We start from the raw sequence: 21,443 nt of genomic DNA on the forward strand, positions 1-21,443 counted from the left end.
TGCAGGGAGCGACCTGCCCCCTTAGCCCTGGATTCAGAATATTTCACCTGCAGTAACCGTGTTCATACCAACGTGGGGCTGAACAGAAACATCACACTCACAGCCCTTGTTTTAAAAACCAAGAAATAAAACGGAGCCCCTTCCCACATGATCAGCAGATCTGACAGGGAGTGTCACTTTGCGACTTACATACGATGTTTTGGACTCTGCATCCCAGCAGTCACAGGCATAATGAGCCATCTCATTCTCCATATGCTGTCGGAAGCGCAGCTTCTCTGGGGATACACCGACCTTTGTAAGGAAGAGGTAGATTCTGCCAATGAAGTAACCGAGAACGGAGTTATTGATCACACCCTGGAAAGGGAAAAAGCAGGAAGAAAAAAAAAAAAAAAAAACAACACATAGACATTAATTCCTAAGGAACCAAAGTCATGATTTGTTGCACTTCTGCAGACAGCCTGACATGCTACAGACAACTTCTTGCAGCTGCCTGTGATAAAGCACTATGTCTCCCCTGAAACTATTAAATCTTTTCAAATTCATCTAGTGCCACTGGCACTATCTCCATCTGGCCAAAATAGTAATTTATTATTATTCTAGGACTCATCACTAACTGCCTCTGAAGATCATCTACTTGAAAATACCCTGCTGTATCCAACAGTGCAGTCACTGGCATGACAAGAGTGCATGGGACTTGCAGTTATGGCTCAGGACCCCACAACAGCTGTACCCTACAGCTCCCAGCTGCAACACAACAGGGAGGTGGTGGTCTTTTTTGTTGGTGGTTTTGTTTTAGGGGGAGTTGTCTGGGTTGGGGGCAGCGTTTTGGTGGTTTTTATTGGGGGGTTTTTAGGGGGTGAGGCGGAGGAGGTTGGTAAAACTACTCATTCATAATTTGCATGCATGGAGAATCAGGCAGTGAAACCCCAGTGTGAAAGCCATACACTGGTGGGGTCAGCAGCTGAGGATTAGATTCCCAGTCACTGCTGAGCTTCCAGCAGATATTAGTGTTCCTTTCCCATTAGCTAAGTGTGAAGCTTAACCTCCAACCACTATCCCAGCACCCCCACAGCCTTTCATTACTGATAACAAGGGCCAGGTTCGGATAAATCAGTGAAACCCCAATGTGAAAGCCATACACTGGTGGGGTCAGCAGCTGAGGATTAGATTCCCAGTCACTGCTGAGCTTCCAGCAGATATTAGTGTTCCTTTCCCATTAGCTAAGTGTGAAGCTTAACCTCCAACCACTATCCCAGCACCCCCAGAGCCTTTCATTACTGATAACAAGGGCCAGGTTCGGATCTCAGTCACACTGATTGCCTGAAGGGAACTGACTTTTACACCTGGGAGCAAACTCCAGCTGGCAGCAACCCAACAGTTCGTTATTCAGCCTTGAGAGCAACATTCAAACGAGGAAGCTGCGTGTGTTTTCAAGAGGAAGGTTACCTGTTGGACAGCATCTCCCAGCCGCATGACATGGGCAGACTGCCCGCTGACCTGGGCCTTGGAAGAGTAGAGGAGGATGTTGAGATCTGCCACGTTCTGAAACTTGGGGTGATTTTTCTCACTGGGATCCACAAAGTGCTCAATTTCTGCCATGGTGAATTCCCTAATGGAAATACAACCAACCAGGTGTATTAAATATTTTATGTGTCAGCCACAGCCCCTTTAATAAATGATTATGCCTTAGCCTCTCAGAAGCAAGTCAGTAGCTTAAAAACATATACAAACCCAGAGCAACAATGTATAGATTGGAACGTCAACCAGTCTTGACACTGAATTTAGTCTCAAATTCCTAATAAATCTTTCTACAAATTCACCTAGAGATTTCCAGACCATGGTCATCACCACTGTGATTCAGAGCAGAGAACACCACTTTTGGAAATACTTCCAGAAGTTCTCCAAACTGCTGTGATCCCCATATTAGAAGTATACATTTCCTATAGGGTAATTGAAGACTAATCCACTGATTAACTCAGTAGCCTTAACTCATATTAGAGGTGCCCAAAATAGCCAGATGAGGTGATAATTTCTTGAAGATAATGATACTGCTACGATCAGCAATGGTGTATGTTCTGTTTGAAGAACTTGTCTCTAAGATATCTACATTCATACATTGATTCTTAGCCTTCTTGCTTGAAATCACTTTACATTGAATTATCTTAATATCAAGAACCTTTAAAAAAGCTCTAGGTAATCATTAACTTTAAATCACTGGCATCAGGATATAATTTGCTATGATAGCATAATAACACGGTCTCCAATAAATGTGCCACAAGCGTATAATTTATATTTGACTGAAAATGCATTTCAATGAGACAAGTTCTCGTTTCCAGATGTGCAAGGGAGAACAGGAGGACTGAAAAAATTCCAAGAAGAGTTCCCTTAGTGCTAACGATCCCATTGCCTCTCACTGACATTTATGGCACCCTATTAATCAATTACCAAGCTTACAACACACACTGCCTGTGTGTACGACACAACCACTCTGACTCTGCACGGGAGCTCTGCTTCCAAATTAGATGGAAGAGACTTCTGTTCAGAATAGTTCTGAAATACAGATATTGCCCTTAATGAAATGCAATAGTCACTTCTGTCCTGAGACAGAAAGCTTTGAGTGCACGGGAGCTCTGCTTCCAAATTAGACGGAAGAGACTTCTGTTCACAATAGTTCAGCTGAAATACAGATATTGCCCTTAACGAAATGCAATCGTCACTTCTGTCCTGAGACAGAAAGCTTTGAAAGTAATTCTCAATAGCCCTGAGCTTTCCTGCCTGCCTGATCTTGGGACACAAGCACACATCAGGTTATCTCCCAACTTCCTCTCCGCAGTAAGCCGCAGATCTGCAGGTTTCCCCAGACAAGGAAATGCTGCTGCAAGGTCAATCACATTTGAATTCCAGATTCCAGTTTTAAAGTAAATCACGTGGACATAATTAAACAAGCAAAGCCACATGTCCTGTAGAGAACACAGCTACCTTTAGTATGATTTGTTTGGATTTTGATGGAAGCCAAATTTTGTTAGTAAAACTGATTTTAATCTAGGTGTTTCTAATGCAACAGCTATTTCAGAGATCCTACTTCCCACCAGCCAGGCTTAGAGAGAATTCCATAGGTAAAACCTTAACTAAATGAGTTCTTTGCTTGTGAACCCTTGGGCACATTATCAGAAATCCTCTGGAAGAAAGCCCTAATGGGAAACAATCATGTACAAACACTGGAACACAAGGGAGGTGCCACCTGCTCCCAGGTCCCCTTCTGTTTGAAAGAGAAAATGTGCAGTACCTCACTCTGATAAGGCCGGAGCGGGGTGAGATTTCATTTCTGAAGGAATTTCCAATCTGGGCAGCAGCAAAAGGCAGTTTGCCTTGGTTAAACTCCAGAAGACGCTTGAAGTTGAGGAATATTCCCTGTGCAGTTTCTGGCCTCAGATAGCTGAAAGAAGATGGGGAAGAGCAAAAAAAAATAATCAGGAAGATAAAAGGGTGGGGAAAGCAGAGAGAAAAGAAAAACACAGTTACTAGAAAACATAAAGGTCGTACTTTTTCTCTTGAGTCTTTTAACTTCAGACACAAAACAATGAAGCAACAGATTGAGGGGAAAAAAACAAACAGGCATCAGCTGCAGCCCAAACACAGCACTCCATAGTTACTCCCCAAAGTAAACTGAATGACTTGGCTGCTTTTGAGGTGCAAGTATGGAATGGAAAAAGGTGTTTGCATGAAATACAGTGTACAGCACAGAGGTCAGAGGGAAGGTACCCTCCCTTTGCCTTTTCTATGTAGGCCTGACCTGTACCAGGCTGCTTACAAAAATGGATTTTGCAGGCAAACCATGACTATGCCTTTGCTGTTACAAACTGTGAAGCGGCTTTAGTGTAAGGCCCCTACAACCCCTCCAGTGAGCTGAGACTTCCACAGAGGATACCACCTACACAGACTATTTGATGTACTGCTCTGGAGAACACAAATGACATGCATCTCTGATGCCATCCCAAAGGATATACAAGAATCATATTCTCTTCAATGGGGGTTTCAGTTTTAGTTTCGGAGACCCCAGCTCAAGGCAACAGCCTGTACATTCTCACAGAATAACTACAAACACCTAGAAAATGATGCCACACTGGATCACACCTTCATCCTGAAACAGGTACAATGAAGCAGGTTCTCTATAGCCTTGAAGTCACTGACAATTGAGAACCCAACCTTAACTGGCTTTATGGAAACAGCTCCAACCAGTAAGGGCATTGCTGTGATCCACAAAGTCTGCCTGCTTCAGGGATTTTCATAATGCTGCAACAGCTCCTTGTTTCTTGCACCTTTCACCAAGAGTCCAAGGAATGCCAACCTGCCAGAGAAGACTGGGACTGAAAGGCAGGGGAAGGCTACTCAAGAAGAAATTGCATATTTCCATCCTGATGAGACTTTGTTGATCTCTGAAGTGAGAGATTATGATCGACGAAGAAGAGAGAGTGTGAGCACAATGAGATTAGTACCTACCCGGGCATGTTTCCTCCAGGCCCAATGGAGGTCTTGAACATCAGATTGAAAGAAACAGGAGGGGACAGGTCATTCCCAGTGATAGGTGACTTCACATTGTAGTTCACAAAGAGATCTGCAAGTTCTTGCTGGCCGTAATTGTCCAACTAATATCAAAACACAGGAGAATTTGAATTACTAGACAAAATAACAGGAAAGAATGTCCTCTTCATGTTTTACCAAGTGTGATTCACAGCTCTGAATCATCCACCCAGACTATTTCCTTTGAACCTAAATTTTCCAGCAAGGTGAAGTTTGAACCAATGATAGAAGAATACCCTGCTTATCAGCAAACTCGTTCTAGTAATTTAGGTCCACGACTCAGTCATACCACAGAAAGTCTGAACTCTAAATAGAAATGCAAGCACTGAGCATAAGAGTGGGTGTAAGGAAGAAGAAAAGTCATTGGGACTGCATCACCACCCACCAGCAGCTTCTTTTGAACAGTTTCAGCTAAAACATGGGGTGCAGTGTGTTGGGAAGGAAAAGAAACGCAGCAATGAAAAGAAGGCTAAAATTTCTGCAGTGTTTTGTCTGCATTAATTTTTCTTTCTTCTGCTGCATGAAACGCAATATTCAAGCTATGCAGTAGATTCTCCCTTTTAGAGCTGATCTGCAGCACAGGGATTCTTGGTGAAACATTTTCCATTTGCTCTGAAAGCAACTGGGTAACGACTGGAAGCTTTCAAAAGTGGGATAATCTTCCAGGTCCCTACCTTCCCCTTTCTCTGGAAGATGGGAATCAAGCAGTAGCAGAATACAGATCTAACTGCAATCTAACCACACAAAAACTGCAATTTCTGGCACTGTTTTGTCCATTTATGTGCCTTTTGCAAATGTACATTTAAATGTAGTTTCTAGACTTAATTATGATCTATACTGAACAGTACAGCAATGATTTAACACTCAAGTTTAAAATCAAATGAGCTACTTCTAGCATTAATTGTCATGATTCTGCATATATCAGAGAAAGCTCAAGACAGGAGATAAAAAAAAGACTTTATTAATAGAAGAATTCCCCTAAAGGATGGTCAAAGTTCAGTGTTGTAGTGTGGAAAACCTAATGACAGCTGTTCAGTGATGCAACACACTGAAAAAAAAAAGTTGCTCTTTCTGGAAGGAAATATTCATTTTATGCATGGTTCTGGAAGCATTTATCCTAGAAGTCATGAGAAAAAAACACATTAAAAAACAAAGCAAGAAAAACAAATAAAAAAATAAAGGCAAATGTCTGTACAGCAGCTCAGGAATGTCAGCCTGGAGCACCAACTATTCTCACAGTAAACACAGGAAAAATCTGTGCAGGGTGCTACAGACAGAAGAACAAATCTCAAGTGCTTCAAAGCCGAGACAACTTTAAAACACACCAGTTCAGTGCTAAGGTGATTCAGAAAAATCCTGAGAAAACTTCTCATCTGTCTCTGCTCCTTTGTATCATAAACCCCCAGTGAGGGATTGACAAAGGTAAACAGGGGATTCAGAAAGAAAAGGCTTTTGGCAGGGTGTGAAGTGAAGCAGAGCAGAGCAGCTCCAAGGACTGAGCTTCAGCCCTATCCACCCAACATTCAGGAGACTAATATAATATCAATAACTTCCCAAAATAGAAGAAGAAGAAGGGAGATACAATTAACCAGCAAGTTTACAGAATTTGGAAACCAGCAAGTTTTCAGCATTTAGGAGCGTGTACAGCCTACAAGTACCTCTGAGGTAAAGACTTGTGAGCATCTTTACATCCAACATTCAGGAGACTAATATGATAGCAATAACTTCCCAAAATGGCAGAAGAAGGGAGATGCAATTAACCAGCAAGTTTACAGAATTTGGTAACCAGCAAGTTTTCAGCATTTAGGAGCATGTACAGCCTACAAGTACTTCTGAGGTAAAGACTTGTGAGCATCTTTACAGACACAGAAGGGACACTGCCTCTGGACTGTGTGCATCACACTTCCTCTGCTACACACACATCCCTGAAGCATTCACCTCCCCACGCAGGCACCTACCTGCGTTAGAACATTTTCCATTTCTGCCTTTTTTTCTGCTGTGCACTTCTTGTCAGACATAAGCTTTTGCAGGTGAGCTGCAAACAAGAAAAACGAGCAGTGAGTTTATACAGCAACCCCATCACTGACCCCAGCCTAAAGCTGGACAAATCAGGAGGACCCTCCAGCATGAGCATAAGTGTATGTATGTCCACTGCTTGTCTTGCTAGTGTCTATCAGGGTAATTCCACTCATGTCATCAGGGCAATGCTGACCTACAGCTGAAGAGCATCACCAGTTCGCTGTCCTCGTGTGCCACAGGGAAAACAGGTCATTATCTAATTTATTTCCAATACTCATTCCTCTAAACCCAGGCAATGGCTTTGTAGTCTCTTTCTCCTTTTTTTTTTTTTTCTTTCTATACAGACTGGAAATTAAAAGCAACGTCTGATCCCAGGCCAGCAAGGCTGATTTTATCCAAATGCACTCAGAGGCACATACTGACTTGGTACAGCAGGGTCAGACTGCATTCCACGTCACAGCACAACATCCTCCGTGAGACACAAAGGCAGACAGTGATGCCAAGACTTCCCACTCCCACTCAAAAAAAGCAATCTGACTTTTTAGTGGCAGTAACAGCAGGTGGCTGCTCACCAGGGATGGGCTGCAGAAGAGACAGGGACACTGTTGTTTATGATGCTGTGCAGTGTCCAATGTGGGCAGATGTTAGATGGACTTCTTTTGGGTTTTTTTTTTTTCATAGAAGAAAAATTCTGAGTATTATGAGAGCAGCTTTAATGCCAATATAGATTGTTCTACATTCTTAACTTCCAAGGAGAAGGCTAGAAAACTAGAGACCAAAACCCACTTAAACCAAGAGCGGAACAATCCCTCCTTTCACAATGGAGCTGTATATGAAAAACCTTTCAGACAGGTTTTTTATTTCTAAGATTCCTTCATGTGATTTGTTTGTTTGGTTGGTTTTTAAACAAATTTTTATCAATAACCGGAAAGAAGCGTGAAGACTTTGCAAACCTAAGAAATGCCTGAAGTCTACTTAGCGTTCCCGAAAGAGAGCTGAATTCTAAGATATATGAAAGTCAGTACCTGCTGTGCAACTGACCTTTACATAGGGAAAACATGCTCTGTCCCCTTATATCATCATTAAATCATTTGTCAGTTCTCAGCAAAAATACACTAAAACTCAAGGAAACCAAGACCAGAATATGGTAGAGAACAGGACCCTTGATACATAGGGAGCCCTCAGCTTAGACACACAGTAATCTTTTATGACACAGGATTTTGTAAAAAGAGACCCAACTATGTTTGCACTAGAGATCCTGTACCTCATTTAAGACATTAACACAACCTTTGGGTGGAACTGAGAACTTACAGGATCTTTGCTACGGTATGATTAATGAATTACAAACACAAGTATGAAAGACTGGCTACAGACTGGCTACACCAACTGGTCTTCCTTGAGAGAGATACTCTTTTCCCATGTTTGTACCACTGCAAGAAATCCCCAAGCCCATGCAGCCTTGGAACAAACCCATACCTTTTAAGAGATGATCAGCACGAAAACATTCCCCATTTTTCACATCTTTCACCATGAAGTCAGCAAACTTGTCTACATGGCCAGAAGTCCTGGAAAAGAGGGTACAAATAAGAAACGTGAAAGCTGCCACCGGACAGCTCTGGGTATTGAGTGATCCCAGTGCACACACCATTATCAAAGAGAAGCCCTTCAAACTATGCACCCAAACTGCAGGCTCACTCTTGCTTCAGGTTATATATTCACATTAACCAGTACTATCCCACAGAAAATCTGATCTGTGAGAAAGTACCAATACACCTAAATCTTAAAACATCACCTAATCCTTTTTCTTGTCGCCTTGATCTTTTAGAAAAAGGTATAATGGCAATTTCCTACGTAGGAGACATTAAGACATTAGACTCCTAGACACGAGTCCCACTGCTCTCCCTGATTTATGGAACAACAGCTTCTCACACTGACCTGTGAACTGATACCTAATTATTTTGTACTGCAATGGGGTATGAAATTGGGTGACCCAGTCTCAAGATCCCTCTGGGTAATTTTACAGAAGACTGTAAAATGCAACTATGACAATAGACTCATATTTACTTCAGAACAGGCTCTGGTGTGAGCATGGTACAGTCAATCTCCAGGATTTGCTCTTCCTGAATAAAGTGCTGCCTCCATGCCTGGATGATGTTGTTCTTCAAAGCACACCCAACAGGCCCAAAGTCATACAGACCGCTGACACCTGCAAAAAGAAAAAGGTATAAAAATGTGGAGGGTGCCAGACTGTATGAACCTGCATTGTTTGGAGGATAAGTCCTCCATTCTCAGTGTTTCCACCAGCTGGTTTAAGCCTGAGGCAATTTTCTGACCATGAAGCATCAGCTTCTCTGGGCTGAACAGAATATGGAATGGTGTCCCATGACATAAAGGTTGAAAGCAAACTCTGTGAAGCACCTAGATGGACACTGCCACTGGGGCATCAGGTAGAAGCTGAAACTGATAAATTCCTGCAACCAACAACTGGAAAAGCCACATTCCCTCCACCAACGGATTATATTCTGTGGAGAGTTTTGTGGGAGCAATCCGAATACAGAAGAAGTGATAATGCATGGGCCCAAGCAATGGTTTTTGTCAGCAATAAAGTATATCTGCCAATCACTATTTTAAGTACAAAGATGATCAAAAGAAAGAAAAAGACAATAAAATAACCCAGAGTATTTATTTTAGTATTTTAGGTGAAAGAGCAGTAACTATGCAGGCACTGTGCTGCCCCTGCTCACCCCAACCTGCCTCAAATCAGCTATCTGAAGAGGTTTAACAGCCACAGTTGTTCACCTGTTCCATAAAGTTCATTGACAAAGTTCATTAGGTTAACAAGTTCTAAAGTTCACAGTAGTTTTGAGCATTACTTTGCCAAGGAAAGCTCAAACAGAGAAGAATGGTTATGAGGAAATAAGCTGATCGCCTCCTTAAAAGCCAAAACACCCTACCTCTCTGTAAAGAAAAAGTCCTTTACAATGTAATGCTCAGAACTCACATACTAAAGTCTGCTCATTTGCATTCAGAAAGCAAAAGACTAATTTTGAATCACCTCCTGACCCAGAGACTTTAGGAAGGGGAAAACTTTTGAAAGGCTTACAGACTCAAGCAGGACAGTTTAAAGCCAACTTTAAAAACAATTATTTTATGTTGTATTAATATAAGATTGCAAGAGTACAGTATTTCACATCACAAGAAAGACCAGAACATTAGCCTCAAGGGATTAAAAAATGTAAATTTCTTCAAATCTGTACCTCCATAAATAGAAAAGGCTTGATCATAGAAAAACCTCCTTTTCAGGGTGTCTTCCATTTTAGCTCTGTCCACAATGTCATCTTTGGGCTGTAAGGCCAGCTCCTGTAATTCAAGCAAACCAAAACCAGTTAATAATTCCCATTTCTGGCAGGAGGACAAGTCCTCTCCATTCAATACTACGAGTCAAAAGTCTGTAAAGACCATTTTGAAGCAAAAGGTATCCTGCCAACATGCTCATTTTCTATAGAGGAATGGTCACACTGAGATTCAAGCGCTCAATGATGAACGTGATTGTCTGTCTGAATGCAGCATTTTACACACTCGAAGCAGACTCATCCGCCCTAACTTTCAGACAACTAAGTCTGAGCTAATTATCCTCAGCTGTCTTTACAATGAGTGGAGAGAAATGGCCACTTCTAAAGCAATTCTTCTGACCTATTTCCCTCTCCTCACTAGAAAAAGAGCTTAAAGCGACTAGCACAGACTGCAACCATCTAACTCTCGGTATATATGAAGCTTTCAATGAAGTGTTCCTCACATAAATGAATTTTAACCACAAAGATTATGAACATCATCTTTGTGCTCTGCCAAAGCAGAGCTAGTTGTATTGAGCTATTTAGCTAGTTGTATGAAGAATCTATTTGCAAAAAGTAGGCTTTCACAAACACAGCCCCGTGCACACAGAAACCTTAGTGACAAAGTGCCTGACTAGGTTCTGTGAAAAAGTTTTACAGCAGACTCACTATTTCAGCTGAAAACTTATGATTTTTGCAACCAACCCCATTAGTGAAGTCAACAGACTTGAAACATTTTCTTCAACAAAGACGTTTTGATAATAGAAGCAGAGTTAAGCCAGGAAGTTCAACAAATTAATTCAGATCCTGCCAAGTGGTTAGCACTATCATTTTGAACAGACTTTTGGTAATAAGAAGTATAGTATGACCACTAATTTCAAACTTTTCTTTTTTGATCACCTATAAAGACAAATAAACGTGGTCTAATGTTAAAAGCACTGTCCCTCTGCTGCTCCCATGAATTAGCATAAGCCAAGGAGTAACTTTGCACGAGAGAGTCAAAGACAGAGTACACACAAGAGGAAGCACCAGAACAGTACTTTTAAAGCAGAGAAAGGGAACCCATTTGGCCTAAAAAATGCAGAATCACATTTCACAATGACCAGGGTTTCTTAAGAGAAAGGGTGGGTTTTGCCCAGAGATGGACAGAAGGAAAGGAATGGTGACACAGCCCAATCCTGAACTGGCAGGGAGAAATGGCCAGCAGCACGGCAGTAACTGGAGCAGGTACACAATTCTGTAGAGCCCCTGTTCTACTGCCTGAAGAGAATAGTTAATGAACTGGTGCAGAAATCAAAGAAACAGTCTCTTCTATACGGCATGCATTCATAAACATAAATATATTCATAAAGAGAAGGCAGAAAAGTGCCTGTGTTAGCCTTGAAGGGGAAGAAAGACCCTGTATAGGAGCAGAATCATCTACCGCCTAAAGACACGGTGTGAGGACATAAAGCCAAGGAATCTTAAACACTCAACTGCTCTGCCCTGTTCAAAGCTTCAAATTCAGAGCCATTCTGCTATCTTTAAGTGGGCTTGAAAAATGTACCAGCAGCTGCTGGAGCTAACGAACATTCACAGCCCTGCCTTCTGCTAAAGTTGCAAGCGACCGCGCTGCATTGCTGGAAAAAATCGTCGAGAGAGAAAGACCACATTGGAGAGCTGCACTCAGAAGGGCAGACACTGCCTTTGCAAGGTCATTCTTGCGCTGACAGGGACACAGCCCACACAAATTGTGTAACTGGCAAGCACGCCTGCATCCTCCCGGCACCCTTCCAAGGGAGAGGTGGGGCTCCCGGGGATACCAGGGCTCCAAACCTGCCTCGCTACATCTCTCTGCGTCAGGCTTCCGAGGGCTGGGAAACAGAATTGGGAAAACATCTAAAAACTATTTACGCCCTAGCTATCAATATAGGTTTCACACGATGGTTTCAAAGCACAGTTCTATGCTGAATACTTAGTCAAAATGACATCTTTTTACTCGGGTTAAATGTATGCAAAGGGCTGGTGACAAGAGGCCTGACAGCGTTAACTGCTCCTCCCGTGACTCTGTAGGACAAATAGGGTCAAGTGGTTTCAGTTCAGCTACGCTCACATCCTCACAGTAAGTTAGTGGCAAGTGTTGGCAGATTTATGTATTTATGCATTTATTTTTAAGAGTACCACCAAGGCAAAGCTACAATCATTTTTATACGAAATATAAATTAGAAAGAACCTCGCAGTTTCCTGGGTGAATACACGCACTCGACTGTCTTTAAGCTTCAAGAGCTTCTTTTTGTTATTTCAGTCTGAAAAGGGGAGGGAAGCTTGTGGGATAAGGAAGTGTATTTTTACTTGTTTAGCAATCTAGAGACAAAACTAACTTGAAATTCCATCATTTCATTGCAGAAAGACTTTTCAGAGCACAGTTGCATTTAAAAAAGGGGCACAATTTCAATACATCACTCTCTTTAAGGCTGCGGAAAACCATAGGCTACTTGAAACCTCTCCAAAAACTTTGTTTAAACTGTAATCATAGAAGAAAAATTGGAACAAACCCATACCTTTTAAGAGATGATCAGCACGAAAACATTCCCCATTTTTCACATCTTTCACCATGAAGTCAGCAAACTTGTCTACATGGCCAGAAGTCCTAGAAAAGATGGTACAAATAAGAAACGTGAAAGCTGCCACAGGACAGCTCTGGGTATTGAGTGATCCCAGTGCACACACCATTATCAAAGAGAAGCCCTTCAAACTATGCACCCAAACTGCAGGCTCACTCTTGCTTCAGGTTATATATTCACATTAACCAGTACTATCCCACAGAAAATCTGATCTGTGAGAAAGTACCAATACACCTAAATCTTAAAACATCACCTAATCCTTTTTCTTGTCGCCTTGATCTTTTAGAAAAAGGTATAATGGCAATTTCCTACGTAGGAGACATTAAGACATTAGACTCCTAGACACGAGTCCCACTGCTCTCCCTGATTTATGGAACAACAGCTTCTCACACTGACCTGTGAACTGATACCTAATTATTTTGTACTGCAATGGGGTATGAAATTGGGTGACCCAGTCTCAAGATCCCTCTGGGTAATTTTACAGAAGACTGTAAAATGCAACTATGACAATAGACTCATATTTACTTCAGAACAGGCTCTGGTGTGAGCATGGTACAGTCAATCTCCAGGATTTGCTCTTCCTGAATAAAGTGCTGCCTCCATGCCTGGATGATGTTGTTCTTCAAAGCACACCCAACAGGCCCAAAGTCATACAGACCGCTGACACCTGCAAAAAGAAAAAGGTATAAAAATGTGGAGGGTGCCAGACTGTATGAACCTGCATTGTTTGGAGGATAAGTCCTCCATTCTCAGTGTTTCCACCAGCTGGTTTAAGCCTGAGGCAATTTTCTGACCATGAAGCATCAGCTTCTCTGGGCTGAACAGAATATGGAATGGTGTCCCATGACATAAAGGTTGAAAGCAAACTCTGTGAAGCACCTAGATGGACACTGCCACTGGGGCATCAGGTAGAAGCTGAAACTGATAAATTCCTGCAACCAACAACTGGAAAAGCCACATTCCCTCCACCAACGGATTATATTCTGTGGAGAGTTTTGTGGGAGCAATCCGAATACAGAAGAAGTGATAATGCATGGGCCCAAGCAATGGTTTTTGTCAGCAATAAAGTATATCTGCCAATCACTATTTTAAGTACAAAGATGATCAAAAGAAAGAAAAAGACAATAAAATAACCCAGAGTATTTATTTTAGTATTTTAGGTGAAAGAGCAGTAACTATGCAGGCACTGTGCTGCCCCTGCTCACCCCAACCTGCCTCAAATCAGCTATCTGAAGAGGTTTAACAGCCACAGTTGTTCACCTGTTCCATAAAGTTCATTGACAAAGTTCATTAGGTTAACAAGTTCTAAAGTTCACAGTAGTTTTGAGCATTACTTTGCCAAGGAAAGCTCAAACAGAGAAGAATGGTTATGAGGAAATAAGCTGATCGCCTCCTTAAAAGCCAAAACACCCTACCTCTCTGTAAAGAAAAAGTCCTTTACAATGTAATGCTCAGAACTCACATACTAAAGTCTGCTCATTTGCATTCAGAAAGCAAAAGACTAATTTTGAATCACCTCCTGACCCAGAGACTTTAGGAAGGGGAAAACTTTTGAAAGGCTTACAGACTCAAGCAGGACAGTTTAAAGCCAACTTTAAAAACAATTATTTTATGTTGTATTAATATAAGATTGCAAGAGTACAGTATTTCACATCACAAGAAAGACCAGAACATTAGCCTCAAGGGATTAAAAAATGTAAATTTCTTCAAATCTGTACCTCCATAAATAGAAAAGGCTTGATCATAGAAAAACCTCCTTTTCAGGGTGTCTTCCATTTTAGCTCTGTCCACAATGTCATCTTTGGGCTGTAAGGCCAGCTCCTGTAATTCAAGCAAACCAAAACCAGTTAATAATTCCCATTTCTGGCAGGAGGACAAGTCCTCTCCATTCAATACTACGAGTCAAAAGTCTGTAAAGACCATTTTGAAGCAAAAGGTATCCTGCCAACATGCTCATTTTCTATAGAGGAATGGTCACACTGAGATTCAAGCGCTCAATGATGAACGTGATTGTCTGTCTGAATGCAGCATTTTACACACTCGAAGCAGACGCACTGAGATTCAAGCGCTCAGTGATGAACGTGATTGTCTGAATGCAGCATTTTACACACTCGAAGCAGACTCATCCGCCCTAACTTTCAGACAACTAAGTCTGAGCTAATTATCCTCAGCTGTCTTTACAATGAGTGGAGAGAAATGGCCACTTCTAAAGCAATTCTTCTGACCTATTTCCCTCTCCTCACTAGAAAAAGAGCTTAAAGCGACTAGCACAGACTGCAAACATCTAACTCTCGGTATATATGAAGCTTTCAATGAAGTGTTCCTCACATAAATGAATTTTAACCACAAAGATTATGAACATCATCTTTGTGCTCTGCCAAAGCAGAGCTAGTTGTATTGAGCTATTTAGCTAGTTGTATGAAGAATCTATTTGCAAAAAGTAGGCTTTCACAAACACAGCCCCGTGCACACAGAAACCTTAGTGACAAAGTGCCTGACTAGGTTCTGTGAAAAAGTTTTACGGCAGACTCACTATTTCAGCTGAAAACCTATGATTTTTGCAACCAACCCCATTAGTGAAGTCAACAGACTTGAAACATTTTCTTCAACAAAGACGTTTTGATAATAGAAGCAGAGTTAAGCCAGGAAGTTCAACAAATTAATTCAGATCCTGCCAAGTGGTTAGCACTATCATTTTGAACAGACTTTTGGTAATAAGAAGTATAGTATGACCACTAATTTCAAACTTTTCTTTTTTGATCACCTATAAAGACAAATAAACGTGGTCTAATGTTAAAAGCACTGTCCCTCTGCTGCTCCCATGAATTAGCATAAGCCAAGGAGTAACTTTGCACGAGAGAGTCAAAGACAGAGTACACACAAGAGGAAGCACCAGAACAGTACTTTTAAAGCAGAGAAAGGGAACCCATTTGGCCTAAAAAATGCAGAATCACATTTCACAATGACCAGGGTTTCTTAAGAGAAAGGGTGGGTTTTGCCCAGAGATGGACAGAAGGAAAGGAATGGTGACACAGCCCAATCCTGAACTGGCAGGGAGAAATGGCCAGCAGCACGGCAGTAACTGGAGCAGGTACACAATTCTGTAGAGCCCCTGTTCTACTGCCTGAAGAGAATAGTTAATGAACTGGTGCAGAAATCAAAGAAACAGTCTCTTCTATACGGCATGCATTCATAAACATAAATATATTCATAAAGAGAAGGCAGAAAAGTGCCTGTGTTAGCCTTGAAGGGGAAGAAAGACCCTGTATAGGAGCAGAATCATCTACCGCCTAAAGACACGGTGTGAGGACATAAAGCCAAGGAATCTTAAACACTCAACTGCTCTGCCCTGTTCAAAGCTTCAAATTCAGAGCCATTCTGCTATCTTTAAGTGGGCTTGAAAAATGTACCAGCAGCTGCTGGAGCTAACGAACATTCACAGCCCTGCCTTCTGCTAAAGCTGCAAGCGACCGCGCTGCATTGCTGGAAAAAATCGTCGAGAGAGAAAGACCACATTGGAGAGCTGCACTCAGAAGGGCAGACACTGCCTTTGCAAGGTCATTCTTGCGCTGACAGGGACACAGCCCACACAAATTGTGTAACTGGCAAGCACGCCTGCATCCTCCCGGCACCCTTCCAAGGGAGAGGTGGGGCTCCCGGGGATACCAGGGCTCCAAACCTGCCTCGCTACATCTCTCTGCGTCAGGCTTCCGAGGGCTGGGAAACAGAATTGGGAAAACATCTAAAAACTATTTACGCCCTAGCTATCAATATAGGTTTCACACGATGGTTTCAAAGCACAGTTCTATGCTGAATACTTAGTCAAAATGACATCTTTTTACTCGGGTTAAATGTATGCAAAGGGCTGGTGACAAGAGGCCTGACAGCGTTAACTGCTCCTCCCGTGACTCTGTAGGACAAATAGGGTCAAGTGGTTTCAGTTCAGCTACGCTCACATCCTCACAGTAAGTTAGTGGCAAGTGTTGGCAGATTTATGTATTTATGCATTTATTTTTAAGAGTACCACCAAGGCAAAGCTACAATCATTTTTATACGAAATATAAATTAGAAAGAACCTCGCAGTTTCCTGGGTGAATACACGCACTCGACTGTCTTTAAGCTTCAGGAGTTTCTTTTTGTTATTTCAGTCTGAAAAGGGGAGGGAAGCTTGTGGGATAAGGAAGTGTATTTTTACTTGTTTAGCAATCTAGAGACAAAACTAACTTGAAATTCCATCATTTCATTGCAGAAAGACTTTTCAGAGCACAGTTGCATTTAAAAAAGGGGCACAATTTCAATACATCACTCTCTTTAAGGCTGCGGAAAACCATAGGCTACTTGAAACCTCTCCAAAAACTTTGTTTAAACTGTAACAAATAAAATGGCTTCTAAAGAAACATGTTCTATGCCAGTCTGGGAATTTAAATGCTGCACAAAGAATCTGAAAATGAAACTGACTACAGTGAACAGCATGTCCTCTTACTGTGCAAAAAAAAATAAATCTATGCAATAAACAAAGATTAACAACATATACACTGAATTTCAGCTTTGACTATGAACAACGTGGCCTCATGTTTATTTGTTCACACACTGGGATTTAACACTAACAGGAATTAGCATAATAGATAAGGAATGACATTGCCACTAGTTGGAAACTTGCAAACTATTTCAGAAGAGAATCAGTCTACCCCACTATGAGCCTTTAGCCCAAACCAATACTGTAAAAAAGCACCAAGTAGAGATTTCAAGGCTTTTGTGATAAAACTGTGAAACTCCAATTTAATTTCCAGACTCACCTTTGCTTCTAGGATCCTCTTCCGAGCTTTGAGCTCTGCTACAGCTCTGTCGATGTCCGCTTGAGGAGCTTTCTCTTCCTTCAGCTTCCTTACCAGTTCTCCCTAGGAGGAGGAGACAAAACACAAGATATAATTCTTTCTTCGAATGCCATAGAAAAGAATGCTCCTTCTTCCAGCTCCCCTGGCAATCCAAAAAGAGGGGGTTCTCCTGCCTTCCCACTCTCCACACAGGTCTCAAGAGCCTGCTTCAAATGTGAGAAGCACGCATTTGAGAGTCAGCAGAACTAGACATCATTAGAGAAATTCATGCCCCTCACACTACTGTTAAATCCCAGACCTGTTGTTAAATCTCAGTGTGCAAATATACTCCTGTCTGTACCACTTCACAGCAGATTTCCACAAATCTTAGTTTTCTGTCCACTAAATGGATTCTCGGACGGTTATACAGTAATAAAGCTTCTCTTCCTTCTTTGAGGATGCACTAAATGGATTCTCGGATGGTTATACAGTAATAAAGCTTCTCTTCCTTCTACCCCTTCCTTTTTCTTCAAAATTTATAACCATTTTAGACTTCTTTTCCTCTGTCATAAGCACACAAATTTTTAGAAGAAGGTCTCACAGAAAACAGACATTTCTAGCCTAATGTCTAAGCAAAGAAGGCATTGCATTATCTCTAAAAACTGTTACTGTTTTAAAAACTTGTCCAGTAACTTTGGAAAAGAAGAGATAAAAAAAAAGAAAACCAAACATAAAAAGACCCCAATGCCTATAAAACTTGTCCAGTAACTTTGGAAAAGAATAGAGTAAAAAAAAAAACAAAACCAAACATAAAAAGACCCCAATGCCTAAATATGCAAGTGCAGCAAAACCCTGCAGTGGGCTCACACTGAGGTCAAACCACCATCACCTTGTCACAGTCCCACAAAGGTCCCTTTGCCCTGTGCAGACAATCTTCCCCTTTCATCCCAGGGAAGTGCTCAACCCCCAAATACCCAAGAGCATGCTTTTCTGAACGGGACCCTCAGTGGTCCTGCCCAGCTTGCTCTTGCAGATAAATTAATTAAAAGTCTTCCTTTCAGTCTGCTCTTCAGCCAAAACCAAGGTCTACCTCGAGTTACTGAGAAGGACAAAGGAGCTGGCCCAGGAGGGAAAAGCACAGAGATGTCAATGCCTTCTCAAGTGGGATGTTCTAAGAATGAGATGCTCCAAGTTCAGCTTTTTTTTTGCACCTTGCACTTCTCCATTAAACAAAAAGAAAAAAAAAAGACAAAAAAACCAACAAAACAATCCAAAGAGATTACAACATTTTCACAATACCAGCTTTTTCATAAATTTGGAGGTTTTCTGACAGGCAACTGAGAAACCAAAGAGAAGAGAATACACAGATTGCCATTCAGTAATCAGATTAAAAAAGATAAAAGTGCTTCAGAGACTCAGGGCTCAAAGGCTAATTTTATTAATAAAGGGAGGAAGACTCAAAAGACTGCATTAAAACAAACACACCAAGAAAAGAAAGAAAAATAAGAACCTGTCAGGCTCGCTAACCCCATCGGCTACAGGAACTGAACAAAATCTGCTGTTTCCTTCCTGTTAACTAGTTATACCAAAACGTGAAAGTTTCACTCTAAGGCTGAGGGCTTCAACTGCCATTCCTGGGTAACGTGGCAGAGGGAGGGATCTGATCTTTTTCTTTTTTTTCTTTTAAAGTAGTAAGTCTAAATCGTCTTTGTTGAGCTGGGGGGTCGGGAGTGGAAAAACATCAAGGCGAGAGCAAAAGCAGCTACTGCTGACTCAACAGAGCTATCGCCCTGCTCGTTGCTGAGCATCTAAAAGCAGCACACAGCAACTCTTTGTCCAGATCTGTAAGTAACAGAGTCCTCGGACATACACAAGGAGGAAAAAAAAAAAACAACACAACTGAAGCAAAGAATTATGTTTGCTGACAGGACTCAATCTAATTAAAGCTACGATCTCGAGCCCAGCCCAGAGGAGGAGTGCACAGCAGCACTCGATGTGGCAAATTTTGCTGCGGCTTTGTCCCATAGACCAGTAAAGCAGAGAGGGATCCACCCCTGGATCACGGCAGCTTATTGCATCAGGCACTGCTGCAGGAAGATACGCTGCTCCATTTCCCCTCCATAGGTTGAGTCCCTTAGGTTTAATTAAACCGCTTCTCCGCGAGCCGACAGACAAGGTCCTCTGCATCGTAAGGTATCAACTACCCCCAATCTGCGTTACTCCTTCCCTTTCCTCTCGTGCAAAGACCTCGGGAAATTACTGCTGTCAGCTGTAGGACACAATATCTGTGCTCCCAGCTATAACAAATTTACCCACAAACCTTCCCCTGGCACCCCACGCTCCTGCCCCAATCCAGGAAGAGGGGGTGCATCGATGCTTTAAAGGCCAATGACAGCACCCAAGATACAGCATTTTAAAATAAATAAATTGGCTGGTTCTAGAGGTCATCACTTTATTTACAAGGAGCCCTCTTGCCAAGGCATTATGCTGGACAATGATTCATAATAAAAACTCCTTGAAGTGCTGGTGGCTGGTATAATTAGAGGGCCATAAATCCACTCGTTTAATGGGAAAACACATGCATGAATCTACACATAGGTGGGACACACACATAGCTATGTGTGCAGCTAAGCAAAAGACTGTGCATTCAGCCACTTAAAGGAGGATGTGGGGAACCCATGGCCATAGGTCTTGCTGCTAAAGAAGGGAGGAAAGGGAACTTCCATGTGCTGCGGGCAGGCTCCACTGCCATTAACGTACACAGCAAGGGGATTGAAATTCACTTGGGAAATAAAGAGACAACCAAATCCTTCTCAGGTAAGAAGGACACGAAAGATAATAGCTTCATCTGTGAGGGAGATGGAAAGAGAATGCAATGGCAGTCCTAGCTAATAGGAGACAGCTAGAAAAATAAGAATGATGAAACGGAAAATGTGCAAAGGAATTAATATCCCTTACTGCATCGGGCAAATATGCAACCCTAAAGAATATCATTTACCTCCAAAACCCAACACAAACTCAGCTCTAAAGGGAAGTCATCCTGTGACCCTGTGGGATGAGGAAACCTACGCAGGCTGGTTTATAAAGACAAGGTGAGGAGCCCGCTGCGGGGCCCGGGAAGCGTGACAGAGCCAGCCCTGGGCTGGGCACAGGAGGCCCGGGAGAGGATCGCCAGGTGGAACTGACGCAGGGATCCAGTTCTGCCAGACAGCTCTGACACACACCGCCGCCACCGGGAGGGGAAGGGGCCGGGGCCGCCCCCGTAACCGCCCGCCAGCCCGCTCCCCCGGGGCCGGGCAGGGCCCACCGGCGGGGAGACCCCAGAGGCCAGAAGCCCCCGGGCAAACCCCCGGGGGACCCTCCAGCGTGGGCTCTACGCAGTGCCCCGGGGCACGGAACCAGGGGGGGGTTTCAAGCCGGGCCGAGGGGGAACACCCCCCCGAAGGACACCCCACGCAAGCCGGGGTGAAGGGGAGGCGGCCAGCGTCCCCCTCCCCACAGACCCCAGCCGAGGTACCGGCGGGCCTGTCACACACCCGACCCCCCGTCCCCCCAGCCCGGACCTCTCCTCAGGCGGCTCTTCCCCGGCGCGTTTCCCCCCCACCTCACCCCGCACATCGGGGACCCCCTCCCATTCCCCTCAGCCGGGCCGCGGCGGGTTACCTGGAGCCGCACCGCCTGCCGCAGGGGCGCCAGCAGCGCCTCGGCTTGCGGGCCGTCCATGGGGGTCGTGGCCGGGGTGGGCCGGGAGCGGAGCGGGGCGGCGGGAGGGCAGGCGAGGCGGAGCAGGCGGCGGAGCAGCAGTGGCAAGGCGGGCAAGGCGTTACGGGGAGGCAGCGGCATGGAGAGGCGCGGCGCGCCGCCCTCCCCACCGCATGATGAAATCCCGGCCGGTGTAAAGCCGGGCTGACGCCCCGCCGCCGCACTTTCCGCACGGGCGGCGGCGGAGGCCGCCCGCTCCCGCCCGCTCCCGCCGCAGATTCGGCACGGGGAAGGCGGCGGCGGGTCGGTAGGGGGAGCGCGGGGACGGCCGCCTCACAGGGAGAGACATGGCCGCCGGAGGGAGGCTCGCTGCCTCACGCAGACAAGGGCTG

The 21,443-nt window shown here is 43.5% G+C and overlaps 1 protein-coding gene across 1 annotated transcript in view; it reads right to left on the minus strand.

The window, feature by feature from the left end:
• The window catches only part of GARS (glycyl-tRNA synthetase), a 32,255-nt gene extending 10,957 nt beyond the window's left edge, over positions 1-21,298 (minus strand). The window contains exons 1-10 of the mRNA XM_014945141.1: positions 21,013-21,298; positions 17,332-17,433; positions 14,254-14,356; positions 13,061-13,202; positions 12,473-12,561; positions 6,540-6,616; positions 4,501-4,646; positions 3,287-3,436; positions 1,447-1,609; positions 190-354 (exon numbers count right to left, since the gene is read on the minus strand). Of these exons, the coding sequence (XP_014800627.1) occupies positions 190-354; positions 1,447-1,609; positions 3,287-3,436; positions 4,501-4,646; positions 6,540-6,616; positions 12,473-12,561; positions 13,061-13,202; positions 14,254-14,356; positions 17,332-17,433; positions 21,013-21,192 (1,317 nt within the window). The 5' untranslated portion in view covers positions 21,193-21,298. The remainder of the gene's footprint in view (positions 1-189; positions 355-1,446; positions 1,610-3,286; positions 3,437-4,500; positions 4,647-6,539; positions 6,617-12,472; positions 12,562-13,060; positions 13,203-14,253; positions 14,357-17,331; positions 17,434-21,012) is intronic.
• Positions 21,299-21,443: the final 145 nt, after the last annotated feature.

The sequence above is a fragment of the Calidris pugnax genome, unplaced genomic scaffold, assembly GCF_001431845.1.
Source record: "Calidris pugnax isolate Ruff unplaced genomic scaffold, ASM143184v1 scaffold54, whole genome shotgun sequence".
Classification (NCBI taxonomy): Eukaryota; Metazoa; Chordata; class Aves; order Charadriiformes; family Scolopacidae; genus Calidris; species Calidris pugnax.